This window comes from Amblyomma maculatum, chromosome 2 (assembly GCF_055883805.1).
Source record: "Amblyomma maculatum isolate TAMU_Amacu chromosome 2, ASM5588380v1, whole genome shotgun sequence".
In the NCBI taxonomy this organism is placed as follows: Eukaryota; Metazoa; Arthropoda; class Arachnida; order Ixodida; family Ixodidae; genus Amblyomma; species Amblyomma maculatum.
Genome location: NC_139345.1, coordinates 35,531,754 through 35,550,483, shown reverse-complemented (window position 1 = coordinate 35,550,483; position 18,730 = coordinate 35,531,754). Strand labels below are relative to the sequence as shown.

At 48.6% G+C, this 18,730-nt stretch overlaps 1 protein-coding gene across 5 annotated transcripts in view; it reads left to right on the top strand.

The window, feature by feature from the left end:
* Positions 1-18,730, top strand: part of LOC146198348 (uncharacterized) — a 195,571-nt gene that overhangs the window by 155,075 nt on the left and 21,766 nt on the right. For 4 of the 5 annotated variants that reach the window (XM_084593798.1, XM_084593797.1, XM_084593796.1 and 1 more), the window contains exons 2-4: positions 9,468-9,731; positions 15,526-15,772; positions 17,153-17,378. In XM_084593798.1, the coding sequence (XP_084449924.1) occupies positions 9,468-9,731; positions 15,526-15,772; positions 17,153-17,378 (737 nt within the window). Of the gene's footprint in view, positions 1-1,496; positions 1,516-9,467; positions 9,732-15,525; positions 15,773-17,152; positions 17,379-18,730 lie in introns of those variants that run through there. The other variant, XM_084593799.1, reaches the window with a different exon arrangement.

Genomic DNA, 18,730 nt, shown 5'->3' with positions numbered 1-18,730 from the left:
CTTCCACAAAACTTGCCCGTATTGTTGTCTGGCGCGCGGAATCCTGGCCTCAGGTTCCGTTCTCCTAACAGCTTCCGCTGCCACGGCGGCGCCGCCAATATCCGGTGTCGAGCCTCAGCTGTACCTCCGCCCGCTTGCGACTCCCGGAATACCTTTGCTGCGGCCACGTACCTGTCCTCCCGCGTGATGCACCACCGGAAGGACAACTCACACGGCTCAGCGCCGTTGCACGGAAAGCGAAAGTTCGCGCGCACTCTGCTTCTGCTGCGCACCGGGCTGTGCGCGCACGCGTTCTCGCGGCAGGCATATCGAGGAACGTCACTTTCCCCGTTCACGCTGGCGAGGCCCGATCGTTTCACGCTCCACGCACCTGCTGGGCTCATGGTTATTCCGCCGCCCCGCCCGGCCGCCCTCGGGTGCGCGCTTGTGGGAGGCTGACAGCGCGCGCATAAATGCTATGTGGAGCACGGTGGCATATCTGCTTGCGCTACCGTCCGCATCTGTCAACACGACGGTGGTTTTGATGCTGCTGTTTTCCCGCCGCCGCTATGGTAATTCGTTATAACCTCACCCTTTACTCTCTAACCCAGCCCTATCCGACCGCAGGCAGGTTAACCCCAGTTTCTCACAGCTACGCTAGTTTGTTAGCTACGTTTTAGACCCAGAGCTTGACAGTAGTGCACGAAGAAGAGGCGACTCGATTAGAGTGAAAGTCAGATTATATGCAAAACTACTCCTGAAGACGTATACTATATGGGTGGAGTTGCGCGCCTGCTGGCTGCTATATGATAATCAGCGTGGCTGCGCTCGTATTAATCTTAATTCCTGGCGGGCTGCAGGCTCATCACCATTGGGGGAAAAAAAGAACAACAAACACTCCGAAGCAGTGCCGAGGTTTTGAATATGCTCGCGTGTAACGTCAGCGTCTAATGAGATGCCAGCGAGCTGACTGAAATGTGAAAACAAATTGAACACATAAATATTACGGGCTGCAGAATAAGATGGGTTCATGATCACTTCCTCACAGCGTTAATCGCGCCGTCGAAGTGAAATAAGGTGCATATTATACTCGTATTCGTTCTCCTCCTCTTTTTGTTGTTTCCGTTGCCTCGTTCGTGTTCTTTTAGACGCTGACTGTAATGCACGCCACAGGAGCGTTTCTATATGTATCCCGGCGTCGCCACGCAGTGCCACGCCCATCATCAAACCCGCGGCGCCAGTTTAATCATCTTGACGCCTTCCGTGCTTCCCAAGAGGTTTGAGCTGCCGCGGGTGTAATGGCCGACGTTTATTCTCTGCGCCTGAGCCATTTTTTTCCGCTTAAGCCTTCGCTTTCCATTGTTCTCCAAGACTTCGTTTTCTTATAACGGCGCGCTTGTTTCTCGGCCTATAGCGAAAATTCTCGCTCTCTGCTTCGAACAAAATGCTTCGCTGTTTCGTGGCCTTGTAGAACGGAGTTCGCGGTCAGACTGTGTGCTGTGCGCCGCACCGATTATTGCGAAAGTGCGCGTGAATGTGAGTTGCCGAGGAAGTTTTATGCCTATTTGTGCTCGCGGCGTCCACTGCTGCTCAGGCAGGGCTTCCACTTGTGCAGCGATGCGAAACTATCGTTTTGGCGTTTACGGCTTCCTCGAGTTCTGGACTCTTCCAGACGTATAGGCCTGCTCCTACATACTGAGCTTGTTTCCTACATTGACGCCGAGGCCAGTGAAAGGCTTGCCGCGATTTATCTTTCGTTGCCCCGAGAATCTCGCGTTGCTGCCTGGAATACAGCATGCTGGCTCTTTTGAGCTCCTTCGGAGCGGATAAGTTTTCCTCTCCACTCGGTGTACATTCATTCCAGGTGCAGTTTTATCCGCCGCTCCCGCTGCGCGCTGGCGCCGAGTATACGCATGTTGAATTCCCTTGAAATCCACGTGACTTCAGATCTCCGAGAGTCATGTACCGCTATCTTATTGCTGTCGTCATCATCATCATCATAATCATCAGCCTGACTATACCCACTGCAGGGCGAAGGCCTCTCCCATATTTCTCCAATTAACCCGGTTCTGTGCTAGCTGCATTCACTTGACCCCTGCGAACTTCTTAACCTCATCCGCCCACCTTATTGCTGTAGTTTGTTTTAAAGATTAAGAACTATAGCAGTATTAACTCTTGCTTTGAGTTGACATCGCCCAGGGAAATAGTTCCGCTGCTCTTTTAGTATGCGCGTTGTCGAACACTTTGTTCACGTGTCAACCATCGGCCTTTTTGAAGGCTTATATGGCGTTGCGATCATTTGAAAGGGGCTCGTACTGATTATTTTCCTCGAAAACTAGACACATATATGCTTCCCTTTGGCTTATTTTCCCGAGCGCATGACATCAATGCTGCACTGACTTCTGTGCACAGAGTGCCAGCAGTTGTATGATGTAGCACCAGCCGACGCACGCACGAACTCTGATCTCGAGTGTATTTGAACCCATGATGATGAATCAACATTTATTGGGCTCGAAATAAATCGATGGCGCATGCAGGCACCAGACGGGGTGGTTTTTTAGTTGCGGGACTCGTATGTTCACAGCAGCTCCTGGCCCCTGTCCGTCAGTGCGAGCTGAATCAATAAGGCGGGGCTGGATATCAAGGTCTCTCCCATCGCTCAAGGGGTTGGGGATTGGGGGTATTGGCGAGGAAGTGTGTGTGTGTGTGGGGGGGGGGGGGGGGGGGGGGGGGGGGGGGTCTTGAATTCTGTGCATTCTGCCAAAAACATGCGGCAGGGTGCCCTTTTCTCTTTTGCAAAAAAGGACAGAGCATATCGTGTTCCGCAGGGTACATGCGGTTCATCAGTATATGCGATGCGCAAGCGATCCCGCCTGCGCTCGACGCAGGATCGTCTGTTATTGCCTGGTGAGTTTGTGGTGCTGTTCTGGCGGTTTGCGCCTTTCCTTTCGGTACATCCGGGTAATGTCCCGAAAGCTGGTAATCGGATGCGGTAGCTCTTCCGGCTCGTACTTGGCCCGGATTGGCATTTCTCGGGCATGGTAGTCGGCGATGGTGTTGTCTGCTACCTGCTAGTGACCTGGGACCCACACGGACTCGCACTTGGATAGAACGGCTCGGGCCGCGGAAGAGATTACCCCCCTGCGGAAACTTCCGTAGGCTGTCTTTGAGTCGATGAACATGGTGTCCACGCTCGGCTGTACGAGTGCGAGGGCCACGGCCGCTTCTTCGGCAGCTGCGTGGTCTGTTGTCTTCACGGATGCGCTGACGATCAGCCTGTCTTTTGATGTAACCACCACAGCTGCACGGGCTAATGATGTCTAAATAATTGGATTCGGCGAAGATTTTTCAGTTTTGTCGCCGGGAAGACAGTCGAGAATGCAGCGCCTTGAAAACTTTGCGCATCTGGGCTGACTTTTGGTGCGACATTGGCCGTGTAGTGATTATAGCGTGAAGCTACGTTTGGCAGCTTGGCGTGTGCGGGCGTGGATCGTGCCGATCGTGCACATTCGGGCGCCAACACGCGTGCTGTCGACGGGTCCCTGTCAAGTGTCCCTTTGTCGAGCTACGGTCTACTCAGCGGCTGCATGCATACTTACTACCTATCGCGGCGACTGCGCCGCTTTGACATGTTTTTGTGACACAGCGAATACGCAGCTGCGTATGGTGACTGCTGGATGTCCGGTTTGAAGCGCTCGCACGATGGCTGTTTCGTTTAGAATGCATGCGCCCTTTTCGTTCCAGGTCTGATTGCGTTGATGTTTGAGGCTTACGACGTGTGGGCCTGTTGTTATTCTGACGGTACTCCGTCGCTGCCCGCATACTTTTTTTTTTTCTCGCGCTCTCGGAATGCGCATCCTATACGCACGAACAGTCATAGGCGCGAAAGGATTGCTGTTGTATACGTGTCCAGCTGGGAATCCGAAGCCAGTGAAGTCGGAACTGTAATGTAAGCACATACATTCGTTGTATATCGACATCATGTGTCGTAAAAGTACGTATATATGGCGTCTAGCTGATTCAGAGCTTAGACCCACATGACATATTCTCTTCGGTGGGGACCAGCTGGTGACGCACGTCGGGCAGCGATGGTGACGATGGCTTCTGCTGGAGACGGTGTATTTGTCACACCTATAAGCACTCCTCGGAGGAGAATATTTCACGCTTCCGGCTCCTTGTTGTGTGCTGGCGACGAGCGAGTGGGCAACGCACGTCCAATTTCAAGTTCACGTCAGCTGGCACCGAACCGTTCCTCTCGGCATTTCTCCGCGGTCGCTGTAATCCAACCTCGTCGAGTCTTCTCGCGCGATCCCCTCGCCTTTGTTCACGCTCAATGGCTCCTCTTGCGCTGGCTCGGGGGGCAACGCGCCCCGGTGTCCGCCCATCCGAGGAAAAATGCGCTCTCTCCTCGAGTTCGTTGGCTGGACACGGGGGCAGGGCCGGACGAAACTCGGGCGGCGGAGGACAAAACACAATGGGCAGCCGGCAAAAGCGCGATTGTTCCCCTTTAAAGTCGCCAAGAAGGAGCCTGTAGCGTTCCTGACGCTACTACCGTCGCTTGTGGAGCCGCTGAACGGGCCATGGCTTCTCCATCCCTTCCTATCTGAGCGCCTCTCACCGCCGCCTTTCCTACAGTAGCAGCGACCGATGTCTTTAGAGTCCGCTTTTTTTTTTTTTCTTCTTTTTTCTGGGCTTGGGCCGTCTTTCGGATCTGATTCGCAGCGATATAGCAGCTGGCGATGTGGACGCTTCCTTCTAAGCACCCGTGCTGCGCGAGCACAATATAGCTGCCGCTTCGTTGTGGCCGCGAAAGGAGAAATATATCTTTTCCTGCGCTATTTCCGCCGTGGTTTCGGGTGACCGCGAGCTTTTCCTGGGTGCATGGTATGGAATTGACGACCACCGCTTTTAAGCCAGCGGTCAGCATATACCTCGAAGGAGTCCGCATACAATGGGCCCGTTATTTGGATTCGTCGACGAACGGAAAGAAAGGGTTCAAGATTTTTTTTTTTTTTTTTTTTGTTAACGCAGCTTTCCACCGTGAAGGGAAACCGTGCAAGAACCACCGCTTACAATCGCAATCTTGGTTCTTTCGCGGCGTACACTTTGCGATGTGCATGCGGGGGCCGTGGCATCGGAGAAGTTCGGCGCCTCTGAGGCATGCACATTTAAAGAAATGTCTGAGGCTGGCAATTGGTTCCAAAGCTGCGACAGCAGAGTCATTTCATTGTGCCCTCTAAGCCTACCGCGGCTTTGTCCTTTGGCTAGAAGACAAGGTATGCTCGACTTGTGAAAGACCGGGGGAAAGTTGTGGCATGCGCTGTTGGTTACCGTTTTTGCAATGGTGTTAGGAGTCGCACAGCGAACAAGAGACGAAGTGGTGTTTTGGATCTTATTGAAAACTTGTTAGATTCTCGATTCTTGACCTGTCCTCTAGGCAGTGGGCGTATGGCGTATGGTCGTATGACATCTCATGACATAATTTTGCTATTGAAACAAAATTCAGCGGGATGAAAGGTGATGAGAACGGTATATTCAACGCGCGGACTTGTTTTGCGGCGTCACTGAAGCTATTGCCCGAAAGTGACGCACAGAGGCGAATTCGTGACGACGAATGCGAAAGTTGAAGGGAAATACCCGAATGAAATAGAAAATTGCAGTGCATGGGCAAAGCCATAAGAGCGTTCGCTTTCAGCAGCCTGCTACCATAGGCAACCTGCAATGGAATTTGCTGAGACATGTGGCGCCACCTGGCGGCCGACGGGAGCTAATACTGAGGCGGCGCAAAAGCTGACGCCGTATATGTTGCGGCCGCTGTGTTCCTTATGCGTTCGCGTCTTGTTATCCCAGTGAGTGTGATTTACTCATTTAGTGACTTCAGTGGTCTCGTGCAATGCTTCGCCTGCTACGGATGTGAACAAGAATTAAAATAAGCGCAAGGGCGGCGAGAAAGACTGCCACAATCACGAAGGAAACCTAAGCGTACCGCTTTCTGGGAGAACCTGGGGAGAATGATGAAATAATGAGATATTGGCTGCGAGAGAGTAATGTAACTGAAATTCATTTTGTTATGGGGCCATTGGCGTACAGGCGCCACGAAGCTAAAATAAGACGATTGCCCGTGAGCGGAAGAAACGGTATAAATTTCTGACTCGGGGAGTCGCACGCTGGTTGGGGCACACTACTCAGTACGCGCTCCGCGCTGTAAAATTTGGCGCGTACTGGTATATGCTGTGGAATATCGAGTGGCATACGTCCAGAAAAGCAACAAAGCCGTGCAGCCGCAGCATCGTATTCCAGCCGCATTTCAACGCAGGCGAAATAAAAAAAAAAAATGTTCGTGGATCTGTGAACCGGATGCGGTGTCTATTCGGAGCCACAAAGCCAAAATATCTTCAACACTTCCAATTACAGGTTTCAATAAGCATATTTATCTGTAAATTAGTTCTTAAGGTGCTGAAAAAGTCGAAGTGGTGTAGTGTAGAGGCCCATGATACTGTGTACGCTGAGAATGGAACTTCGTTCTATCGTTCCGCGCCAAATATTTCTTTCACCGACTGCTCAAGCTGCTCAAGATTCTCTTGTCCCAGACGATAGACTATTTCATCATTAGTAGCAACAGTGAAAATTCTAACTCTTAACGACCTCCTTACGAAAGCAATTGCCATTGAGTGCCAGCATTACCCGCCGGCTTTCCCTAAGATTGAGGTACGGAGGTGCAAAATACATGCCAGTTGCTGTTAAGAGCTTTATTTTTCCAACGGTGTAGGAGGCCCCATGCTCCCCGCCCCCGGCACGCACAGTTTTCATGGATGACGCACGCTACAACCGCACAGTGCTTGCAATCGCCACATCCGTAGCGGGTACCGCACCATGCCTCCTGTAACTTCCGCGGCACTGTCGAAAGGTGCACCACGAACAAAAGGGTTCGTCACGGTATTAAACTGTAAAGCAAAACCGCGAGGAAATTATTATGCTGCTGTAATCAAACAGCAAGAACCAAAAAAAAAAAAAGAAAGAAATGGCGATCAATCTCTTCTCAGGTTCTGTCTGCACTTTAAATGTTTGGGTATGAGGTGTGAACGCAATAGGTAAATGAAATGCTACGTTTACAACATTTTTCATTCATTTAATTATTTCTTAATTCATTATCACATATCCGACTGATGCCCTGAAAGAATAAACTTCGTTAAAAAAAATCTCAGTCATGCGAAATTCAAAGCTGTGCGTGCGGGTGTTCCGTCGCGAGCGGTACGCACTTCGCGGTGACGTCGACACCGTTCACGTTTTAAACATGAGCATTCTCGAACAGGCGGTGTCCTTTCGTCGCATTGGTTCTCGGAAGTAGCTCTGAAGACGTTCGATTGCCTTAAAACCGCAGAAAATGAGAGCCGGGATGCTTCCTGCCGTACAACGCGAACGCAACCCGACCGCGCCGGCCTACTCAGATTAGTCGGCGCCGCCGTTGGCGGCGCTGAATGCTGCGCTCCACTAGCGCCGCCTGGCCACTGCAGGTTGCCTATGGAGGAAGGAAAGAACTTAGGAGAGGCCCTGACGTCATTTTTTTGAAGCCGGCGCGGCCGCGCCGCAACGTCTCTCCCCTCTACATTCTCTTTCTCCGCGACGCTCACGTACCTAGGGCCCTTAGCAACGCGGTTCCTAGTGGCCCGAGTTTTCATAGCAACAGCGTTGCCGTTGCTAATGGCCCGACTTGGCTAACCCTAAATTTTGACGTCACTTCCGCCACACTTTCTCCAATGCATTGGGAATGGCAAGAACCTCTCTTAAGTTGTTTCCTTCCTCTATGGCTGCTACTAAGAAAAGGGGAAGTACGCCATGTCACATTTTCGAAGCAATGCGAGAAATTTGCGACACGTTTGGCGTAACTATACTTTTCCTCGTCTGCAGCTACGTCAGTAGTCGAATAGAAAGCACATTCATCAGCAAAATCGAGCATTGCGCCACGTTTTATTTTGGGTTTCGTGTTTTTAGTAGCGACTGCGTGCTCGAGCCCATGGCATGAGCGACGGCTTTGGAATGCGCGTCCACATCAGCATCTGCTAACGCCGGCTGAAACGCGTGGCGGCACGAGTGTTTACCCGTACGCCTTCTGTCCATTCCGGGGCTGTGAAATGCTGGCTCCGGTGTCGGGTCGCCGTCATTCCCTGCCGACGTCACACTGGTCAAAGTGCATGCCTCTACGACCTGGACGCCTACGCGATAACAGCGCGCGCAGGTCGTCCCGGAACGGAAACGCGAGACGTTCAGCCATCACTCGCGCGCGTTTTTTTTTTTTCTCCTTTTTTACTGACCGCACTGCTTTGGTATTCCACGGAGTCATGAATATCCGCGATTGCGCTTGCAAGGCCAGTGGACGTTTGCTGCACTGCCTGTTCAGGGGAAGCGCACTTATTTCTTTGCATGGTTGCCAAGCCTCGCATTTTTGCCTTACGTGTACGTAACTGGGTGCGGGAGATCCGGTAGGCGTTTGAACTATACCTACTCAAGTGCGTAACTGGGTGGGGGAGATCCGGCAGGCGTTTTAACTATACCTACTCAAGTGAACTAAAGCGCGTGCCTTTGTCTGAACGACCGCATTTCTACTGCATAGTTGGAAGGTCGTCTCTCGTATGCTCTGTTCTTCCGATGAATAGAATCATTTGATCAGGAATTCCTGGTTTAATGATTCGATTCTAGAGCATTGGCGTGCCTCCAACATTAGCTATATTGTTTACGGGTGCTTACGCCACTATTTTATTTTGAACTCAATAAAGAAGAATTAGGGGAGACGAAAACAAGAAAGCAAGAAATTCGATAGCATTAAGCCACCCATCCGAGTTGTGATGGAAGGTTTTTGCTGTTTATTAGTCAGGAGTTTATATTAAGGTCTTGCAGGAAGTGTACTTGCGCTCGACCTATTTGCGAGTACACTGTTATTTTCTTGAACACTTCTGACCATGTCTGCGAAGACGAATATTGGGTGATGATTAACTGTTTCAAACAGTTTTATGTCTGCGCTTATCAAGACTAAAATATATTTCTAGAACATAGTCTAATTTTCGCACGAGTCTTTTTTTTTCCTCGTGCCACTAATTTGCCATTCAGTGAATGTCAGTGCATGGATCCCGTCGAGCCACGAGCGTAGAGGTGTTTTTACTCTATAACTTGTAGTTTTCTTTCAAAAGCAGAAACCAAAAATAAATTAATTGTATACGGTGACGTGCATGGATTCCGTCTAGCTTCGAACGTAGGAATCGTTTTTACAAGACACAAGCGTGGCTTTGTAACTAGGTAATTTTCTTTCAGAAACAGAAACCAAATGGAAATTTGTGGCAATCGGTGGTATGGGTTTGTGTGACCGGCATCAGCGCAAGTTGTTGGCATACGCTGTTTTACCTGTAGTTTTTTTTTTTTTTCTAGTTCGTGTTGACCGTTTGTGCGCTGTTCAAAAGATAGGTGACTGATATTATTCCACTCCGTTTGCGTAGGTCTCGCGCCAAGAAGAGCGCGGCTCCGGCTCCTCCGCGCAGCCTGGTGGGCGGCCCGTCGTCGTCGTCGGTCGGCGGCCACCAGCTGGGGGCTGTGCGCGGTGCCGGCAACGGGTCCGTGGTGAGTTGCCCGCCTGGCGCCACGGGAGCAGGCTGCCGGGCCCTAAGTGACGATTGCGCCATCGACGACCTGCTCGAAGGGCGCATGGACCTGCGCCTCGTGCTGCCCGACGGCCGAGACGTGCTCGTCAACGTCGAGCGAAGGTATGTATATCGCCTTGCTTACCAAAGTGCAGCGGTCGGGGTGACCCGGGTGACTGCTCTCTCGAGTACATTCAGTCTATAATGGGGCTAACAAAAGAAAATGAGAAAAAGCCCTCTCTGTCTCCGCCGCTATTGTGCAGAAACCTGATAGTTTTCAATGACACATGTTTTCGGTCGCCGCTTTGGAACGACTCGCAGGACAGAGAATCATTAACGCAGGACAGTATCCGAGTTGGGCCGAGCAGTGCACCATTGCAGTCCTGCTGCAGCCTCTTGCGGTAATGGAGAAGCTTTGATATAAAGCAATTTTGGTTGCGAAAGCAACAAGCTCTGAAGGAAGTTCGTTGTTTCTTTCTGTAAAGCATACCGGTGCGTCGAGAAGTAGCCAGGTGGCTTATCGCCCGCGATGTTATCAATGACGATAAGCGTAACAACTGTGCCGTCTGAATTACCCGGCAGGTTGCGCTGTGTACCTCCTCAGTTACTTTTCAGTGACTCTACCTCAGTTGTCGAGTGGTGGCGGATATGCGCGATGATAAGGCTAGTTCCTGGACTCCGATTCCACGCGCCGTAGCCATGGTCGTAGCGGTACTGGCTCCTCTTTCGCCGTCGCTGGAGAGAGCTGCATTTGGCCTTATAAGACGTTTGCTGCGAGTTTTCTTCGTCTCGCAGGCTGCAATCTTCGTTTCCGTGGATGCTCCGTTGCACGCGGTACAGTCGTGCGGACGAGGGAGGACCCGCTCTTTTCCACCGGCGCTAAAAAAGCGCCGGTTTGCTTTGTGACGTCAGAACATATGTCCGATACATTAGAGAGATTTAACATACCGGAGACGTACCGGAGACTAGCGTAGGCGTATACCGGTTTGCATGACACATCCTACACAGACGCAGTGGCAGAGAAGAGGCAAGATGTGGCTCATTTTATTTCCGCCTCGCTCAAGATCTCTATTGTTCAATAGGAGGGCAAATCGTGCGGTGGGCATAAGGAGGCCCCGTGCGTGGCGTCGCTTGCGTCTCTTCGTCACGCGCTCTCTCTTAGATCCGGATCACCTTCCTTTCGGATTGAACTCTCATTCCTTACCCAGTGCTCCTTTTTTTTTTTTTTTTTTTTTTTTTTTTCATTCCCTAGTGTAAAATGGCACGCGTGCACTGTACTTCTTGTTCAAGCCATTGCTAGTCTGTGCCCTTTTGATAAATTTTCGTTGCTCCCTACGTACTGGATTGACAACAGGTCCGTTGCACTCGCCTCATTGGAGATGCGTGAAGACTTTACCGCAATTACCCCGCCGGGGTGGCGCAGTGGTTACGGCGCTCGACTACTGTTCCCAAGGACGCGGGATCGAATCCCGGCCTCGGCGGCAGCTTTTCGATGGAGGCGAAAAGCAAGGCGCCCGTGTGCTGTGCGTTGTCAGTGCACGTTAAAGAACCCCAGGTGGTCGAAATTTCCGGAGTCCTCCACTACGGCGTCTCTCATAGCCTGAGTTGCTTTGGGACGTTAAACTCCACAAACCAAACCAAACCAAACTTTACCGCAATTAATGGCCATCTTGCACGATGGGATTTACTGTTGCAACGCCGCGGGCTCATGTGAGTAGATGGCGAATAAAAGAATGTCGATGTCGCACTGCTTCCCCATTTTATTTCGTCTTAATTATCGACGAGTGCGCGCTGCCTCGGCGTGCTGTTTTATAATTTCACGATGCCCGCTGAATAAATTCTGCGCCTGACGTAGAAAAATTAATAATCGTCCTATTGCAAATTACCTGCACAATTCGTTTTTTTTTTTATTTTTCATTTACATACGCGTAGTTTTAAGCTGGCAGCCCATAGCGCAGTTAGGCGGCCCTATGCGTTGCGGTCTGATGACGGACTCAACACACGCGAACGTCAGCTGTCTTGGGAGCCCTCCGCAATGCGTGAAACTTCGTACCCCCGCGAAAAGCACAGACTGTGTAACATACCGCTCCTCGCTGCTGTGCTTTCACCGCATACAGATTTATTCGTTTTACCCCCCCCCCCCCCCCCCCCCTTTCTCTCTCTCTCTTCTCTCGTTTTCGTTTTTCTTTCCCCTGCCCGTTTAAATGGACACGTGTATTTCAATTCACTTCTTTCTCCTTCGTGTTTTCGTTCTAGTGGTCATTATATGACGTCTTTTTCTCCTTTTGTGCGGGGTGTGGGATAGATCGAGGAAAAGCATCCTCCGTGCTTTCTAGACGCGCTCGAGATTTCCTCTTGGCACGACCGCGTACTGTCGCAGTTGGCATAAAAAGAATAGAACTTTTTTTCTTTCTAAGGCTGGCGGCTGTTGCATGTGCGTGTGTGTGTGCACTGGTCTCGAGGATGAGGAGGGAGGGGGCAGTGCGCGTCTGCGACAAAGAACGACGCACGCGTGACAAAAGACTCGAAAAGGAAAGCAGCGTGCGCAGCGCTTCTAATGATCGCAGCGCCGTAGCTATGGGGCGGCCGGGGGACGTACGAACGACGATGACGCTACCCGGCCTCTCCGGTGTGCCACATCGTCTTTTCTCCGTCCCTTTATTTTCTCCACTTTTCCTTTCTTCTGGCTTTTTTTTCTCCTTCTGTAGCTTTTTCTTCTCCTTTTTCCCTTCGCAGTCGAGCCTATCCGGCGTAGCAATTCACTTTCACGTGCTCAGCACGACCAAAAAGATTCTTGTGTGCCCTTGGCTCGCAGCCAGGTACGCGACTCTTTTTTCGTTTTGTTTTGTAATTACCTTGGCAAGATTCCTGATGCGCAAGCATTTCATTCAGTGCGTGTGTGTTATATGATGCCCGGACCCATGCAGCCCGGTTTCCTTTCCTTGCCGCGGGGCTTTCTGCGAGAAAGAGGCTTAGCAGTTAAATGGCTGATCGTGCATCGCGTCTACAATGAGGGGTATAGTCGCAAATTTGCTCTTCTTGTCGAGCTTGTATAAGTGAATTTGCGTAACAAGTTGACCGCTCGGTCTTTGCGGCCCAAAGTGGCCTTGGTGAAGGAAAAAAGATGCATATCCGCTGGAGTTAAGTCAACCTAATTAAAGTGGGAAAAAGAAAGCGAAAAGAAGTTTTGGTAATAGTAGAAACTTTGATGTGTGTATAGCGCTGTTTCAGATCACTTGGGGCAATTCATTTTTGATAAAAGAAAATGTTATTTAAAATTATTTGTGTCCCGTCGGTGTCGCCGTCCGCAAGCGCATACAAGGCAACCCGCGGTCGTCAAGCTCACTGGCGAACACGCAGTGACGTTTCATACGAGTTTACTAATGACGTGCAATGCGAATAAGTAGGCGATTTCCTCCTTTGCACCGGTGCCACCTTCCCCAACTATTAAACCCAGTCTTGTGAAATACCGCATCTCCTCACGCCAGGCAACGCCATACGGACGCGTATACCGTCCTGCGAATTTTTCAGTGCTGGACTGAAGAGTGTTATTTGATTTCGTTTCATTTTATTTTATTACCTTAAATGCCCCTAAAAAGGGGTGGCAAAAGTAAAAATACATAATCGCAATAACAGGAAACTTTTGACATTTTCGATGAACTGTGGTTTGCAAGTGATGAGAGCAATGTTATCCGGAAGGCCGCTCCAGTCTGCAGCTGTTCGAGGAAAAAAGGAATTTGAAAACGTGACGGTACGTGAACGTGGACGGGCAACTTGTAGCTGATGGCTAGTGCGATGAGATGCGCATAGGGCTGTGAAAAAGTTTGTGAAATAAAGATAGGCTGGCAATGCGACGACGGAGCGATAAGGGGCCGGGATAATCCGGATGCTGTTTTTAAGGAGGAAACGCTGATGTCATAAAAATATAATGAATGAATAAAACGAGCAGCGCGATTTTGAATAGATTTGAGGGCACTAATTAGGTAAGCTTGATGAGGATTCCAAATTTGCGATGCAAATTCTAGTTTGGACCTGACAAATGATTTGTAGGCTAATAACTTTACGTGTTCGGGAGCATGATAAAGATGGCGCTTTAGGAAACCTAACGTCCTGTTTGCTGACGATATTATGTTAGTAACATGCATACTCTAATAAAGGTCGCTACATGTCACAAAGGCTAGTGAAATATATCATTATAGGAGTATGAAAAAACAAAAAAAAACACTGCAGGGCTCCTTGCCTTGCGAGTGAATGTGATGGGGATAGCTGCGCTTATGTGTTTTCTCGTACTAATTCGTCTTCGCTTTGCTGCTGGAAGACAAACCAACGTGTACAGCGCACGTGCGGTTCATGTTTGCGATAGCATGCACGCGCATCTGGCACTTCGCATGCGATCTTGGCTCCTCGTCAATGGTAATCGCGCCTAAACAGCCTACGTACGTTCTCACACGAATTTTAGCGCACTCTCGAATTTTGCGCGAAAGTGAACTTGGTGGTAACTGTGTGCACATTTCGAAACAATCTGAATACTTTATTGCCTGATAAAATTGATGCGCCACCGGGTGAGCTGACTATTTTGTTTCAGCGCGTCTCTGCGATTGTCCTTGAACGTGTCCGGTCGCACATCCTCGGATTGTTATCGTGATGCACAACTCTGCTCCTCCTCCCTGCTTTCACCTTTGCTTGCTTTGAATGTGTTTACGCGCTCTCGTGCTCACATATGCCAGCGCTCACGAACTGTGCTGTGCCCTTTTGTGCTGTTTTAAATGAGTAAGTTCTTGGTGCGCATTCTTGTGTTCTTTTAAGCAGTACGCAAGAGAGCAGTGTACATGAATCACTGCGCGGAATTTGCCTAGATGAAATAATATATAATAGAAAATTTTCCTTTCCATTTTCGGTTTCAGTCGCCGAACCGAACGACGACTGTGACGTCATAGACGAGTTTTACGCCTCTTTTCGGTGGAAAATAAAAGTTTGCATTCATTCACGTGAGTCACGAAAATCTGCGATATAATTGCTGCTTATTCATTTCTTGGAGTACAATTATTGTGTAGGCTTACATAACCACAGCCGTGTATTAAAATAAACGCACCAGTAATCATACTGCAGGTTTTGTACGCTTAATGTGACAAAAACGCGTCTGTGACGTCACAACCGTCGTTTGGTGACTGTATATGACTGAAACCGTGACTACCCAATCAGTTCCGGTCTATTCATAGCTTAAATATATATATATATATATATATATATATATAGCTCCTTCGTGCAACCCACATGGATGTCTAACGTGCGATACCAGTGGCTACATGAAAACAATGAAAGTGTGTTTACTGAGGTTAGAAAAAACTCAGGAACGATCGCAATTCCGTCACTCATCATTGCGTCGTGTAAATTATAAAGCTATAACTTCACTGCCATCGAAGATATCGGCGAGCAGAAACGATGCTTGTCATTTCTCGCCTCAGCCCAACACACGCCAAAGCGCAAGAAAAAAAAAAAAGAAAAAAAAAAGGTCATGACTGCGCCCCGGCTCTCTCATCCCACGTCATGTCATGCTAGGCGCGCTCAATGCGGAGGCAGCGGGTCAAGGCGTCAAAAAACGCTTAGGGAGGCGTCGCGCCCCTAATCATTTATGTGGAGCCATGAATAATTTGTCATTTATGGGGTTCGGCACAGTGCTTCTAAGTTTGACTCAAATACTCACAAAGGCCATCTCTACATATTTTCTGCATATATTTTCATGGCCCTTGTAATGCAAACACCATTCCCAGATTAATAGTCATTGAGTGTGAGACTGCAAAAATTTCAGCCAGTGAACTGTGCAGAGTTAGAAAATGTGCTTATGATTCCCTGCACTCCCATATATAATGAATCCTAAATGATTTTTCATACTTCATTTGCTTTTTCTCTCTTTCAGGACACCAGTGATGGACCTCCTGGTGCAAGTTGCCACAGCACACAAGATCAACCCGAGTGGCCACTATGTACAGGCACCAACTGAGCGAGGTGACATGTTGACATGCAAGCCCAACACAGCTATTGGCTCGCTTGATGTGAGCCACCTGCTAATTGTGCCCAAAGGAGCCCCAACCAGCGGAGGAGGGAGTGCAGACCCTGCATTCTGGCAGCGCAAAGGCATGAGGCCACCAACAAAACCATTCGAGGTGTGTGATCTAGCCAGTTGGACAGGAGCATAGTTAACAGAGTTCTTAAACATCGATTTGGAGGCCTGTGTGTCCATTTTGAAGTTGGAAGTCATCTTCACAAGTACGTAATTGTGGCGTCTTTAATGAGGTTTGCTCTCCGTTCTTTAAAGGAGTACATGTTGGGAGTGATATTTGCCGTGAGGCTGGTCTGTTGAAGCCCCCTCCCCTCGATGAGGGAGGTCCTAGGTGAAAAGAGTCAAAAGAAGGACTGATCATATAGCAAAAGTGAAGCTGTGAAGTAAAATTTATTCGGGCAATGGCTTCGGCACCGTCCAGTAATTCTTCTGAGTAAAAATTGATCCTGCCTATATAGATGTTTATCCAGCAGCCAGGAGCCTATTTATGGCAGAGAAAATTCTGTTTAAAATTGTTGCTACCTTCAATTTAAGCCCGTGGTGACCTTCTGTTTTGAAATGGATGGCCGTGTAGCAAAGCCTCTGGAATCCATGCAAAATTCGGTATCAAGGAATGTGTTTGCTCATGACACTTGTATTTTGTTTCTTGGTCTTCTAACTTATAATTTTAGAGGCAAGTTTTGTAACACATCACTAAAGGTTAGCACAGGGCTGTATACGGACTGATACATTAACAGGAATCAATGACCCTGTAAAAAGACATCATGCTGCATACATCGGGAGCTGTGGAGTTGTTGCTATCCTGGCTGTGTGCATTACTGCAGCTGTGATTTCATGCTTGTCAGAACAAAGGGTGAAAGTGATATTCTCATGCCTGAGTTCATCGCCCGAAACATCAACACACTTTCACATGCACCCTACTTGCCAGATTATGTTCCTGTGGATGCAGCCTTAATATCACTGCGGAGATCGCAGAAGGTGCTTGCTATATAAAAAAACAACAACAAACAAACAAAAAAAAAACAAAAACATGAGGACACATTTTAGCTCTGGTAAGTATGCTGGGAATGCTGTGTTGCTATTATGCTAGGAGATTGTGAAGCTGTAGTAGCATGTATGTAAATAAATCTTATACTCATCCTTAAAAGCTTTGTTTTTGCTGGGGATGTTCTCTCTGTTATCAGACTGCCATTGTCTGAGATACAGGCCAACTCAGTTTGTCCTCAGCGTCTTTTAATATTGCTTCCACATCAGTGTTAAACGTGGCAGTAGCTTTTGAATCTCATTTCACACCTTTACATCTGCTATATGATCATTAACCTGGCTGTACTTGGTGCTTTGCACGTGTTGTTATTGGGATACGAAGGAATGAATTGTCCACCTGAACCAATGCTAGTTTTTGTCTGTGAATGTACTCTGTGTATAAATGACCCCATGTTTGGTCATTTTAATCACTGTGTTCTTTCCTTTTGGGGGGATGCAGCCCACCCAGCGCATCCAGGTGCGGCTGCCCCGACAGCAGCTGATGGTTCTGCGGCTGCCCCTGACCACGACGCTGGGAGAGCTTCGCCAGAATGTCTGCACAGAGAAGAGCCTTGATCCCCAGGGCTACCAGCTGGTGCGGCCGGGTGTCCCTACCCGGCCCCTTGACCTCAGCTGCACCCTGCAGGAGTACGGGGCCTCTGAGGTCACCCTGCTGTCCAACCGCAGTATGTTTGCCCTGCCCTTCCCACAGCTCTGGAAGAGTGCATTAAAGTTCATGTTGCAAGGCTATTTCTTTTTTCTCAAAGCAGCAATAGTGTCCTGGTAGAATTTTTTTTCTTAAGACCTGGTATGGAGACTCAAACTGCAGTAGTAAAGAAGAATACATATTTTTCAATTTAAAATAAATTGAAAGTTCTTATAATTAAATACCAATGTGCTGTTTCTAGATATATTTTGATGCAGTAATACTCTCTTCTTTACCGAGGACTAGCTAGGGGCAAAATTGCCCGATTTCACTTTTTCCTTTCGTAAGTGCTTCCTACTGCATTCATTTTCTGGCTGCTCTAGATTGATATTAACTTGCTGGCACTTGCAAGTGGCGTGCCCTGATGTTAAACATATCGCTGGGCGTATTTATGAGCAATATGCGCGTACCGCAAGCTGGAGGTAGCCTCACCAAGACTGCTGAAAAATATATTACCTGCAGCCGCAACTCTAAGATGGAACGTCATGAGCTTGCAGTATTGTTCAAAGTAATGCAGTTGGCTGCTTAGAAAGTCTTCGAGAGGTAGATTCAGAGAAGGCTAGGGCTTTTTTGATCTTCACTTAACAGGCCACATTCACAAACTAAGCTGTCAGAAAGCACATTCTTTTGCACGTGCTGAAAAGTTTGTCGACTCTTTGTTATCAACATTTATAAAATAAATGTCTAAAGTGACCTCATGGACTGGGAAATGCCATGTGGCATATGCTAACCTAAACGATCAGAGCCGTGTTCGAAGCTCTGTTAAATGAATTGGTCTTTGAGGATGATGTAGGCATATGTGGTTGGCTAACAAGTTCAGAAGAGTGATTTTGTTAAACGGATCGACATTCTTGTCATTCAAGAATGATAGAATCCATTCAGACGCACAGTATATATGGATCTCATCCTCGTTAAACCATAGAGGCGGGAATGTCGTGGTCCAGGGTAGATTTTTGTGCCATGGAGTTGGGCTCCTTCACCTAATTCAAGGTTTAATGAGCAAAAAGGCTCATCAGGCAATTCTTGGTAAGATTATGATTTGCGTTGTCTAAGGGACAAAAAGTTAGCAGTGCCTAAGAGAATTTCGACTAGCCGCTGAAAGAGTGAGGAAACAGACTAGACATTCAGTGACAGCTTCCTGGACTCCTTTTCTCAGCGTTTTCAAGCAGTGATTGACAAAAAAAGGCTTGTATGCAAAATAGTGACAGTGCTGCTTTTTTGTGAAAGTTGTTTTTGAAATTGATGTCCTATTTTTCAATAAAGACTCATCTTATCACAGATATCATGATGCATTGAAGAAAGCTGTTGTGATGCAGCAAAGAAAATTAATTT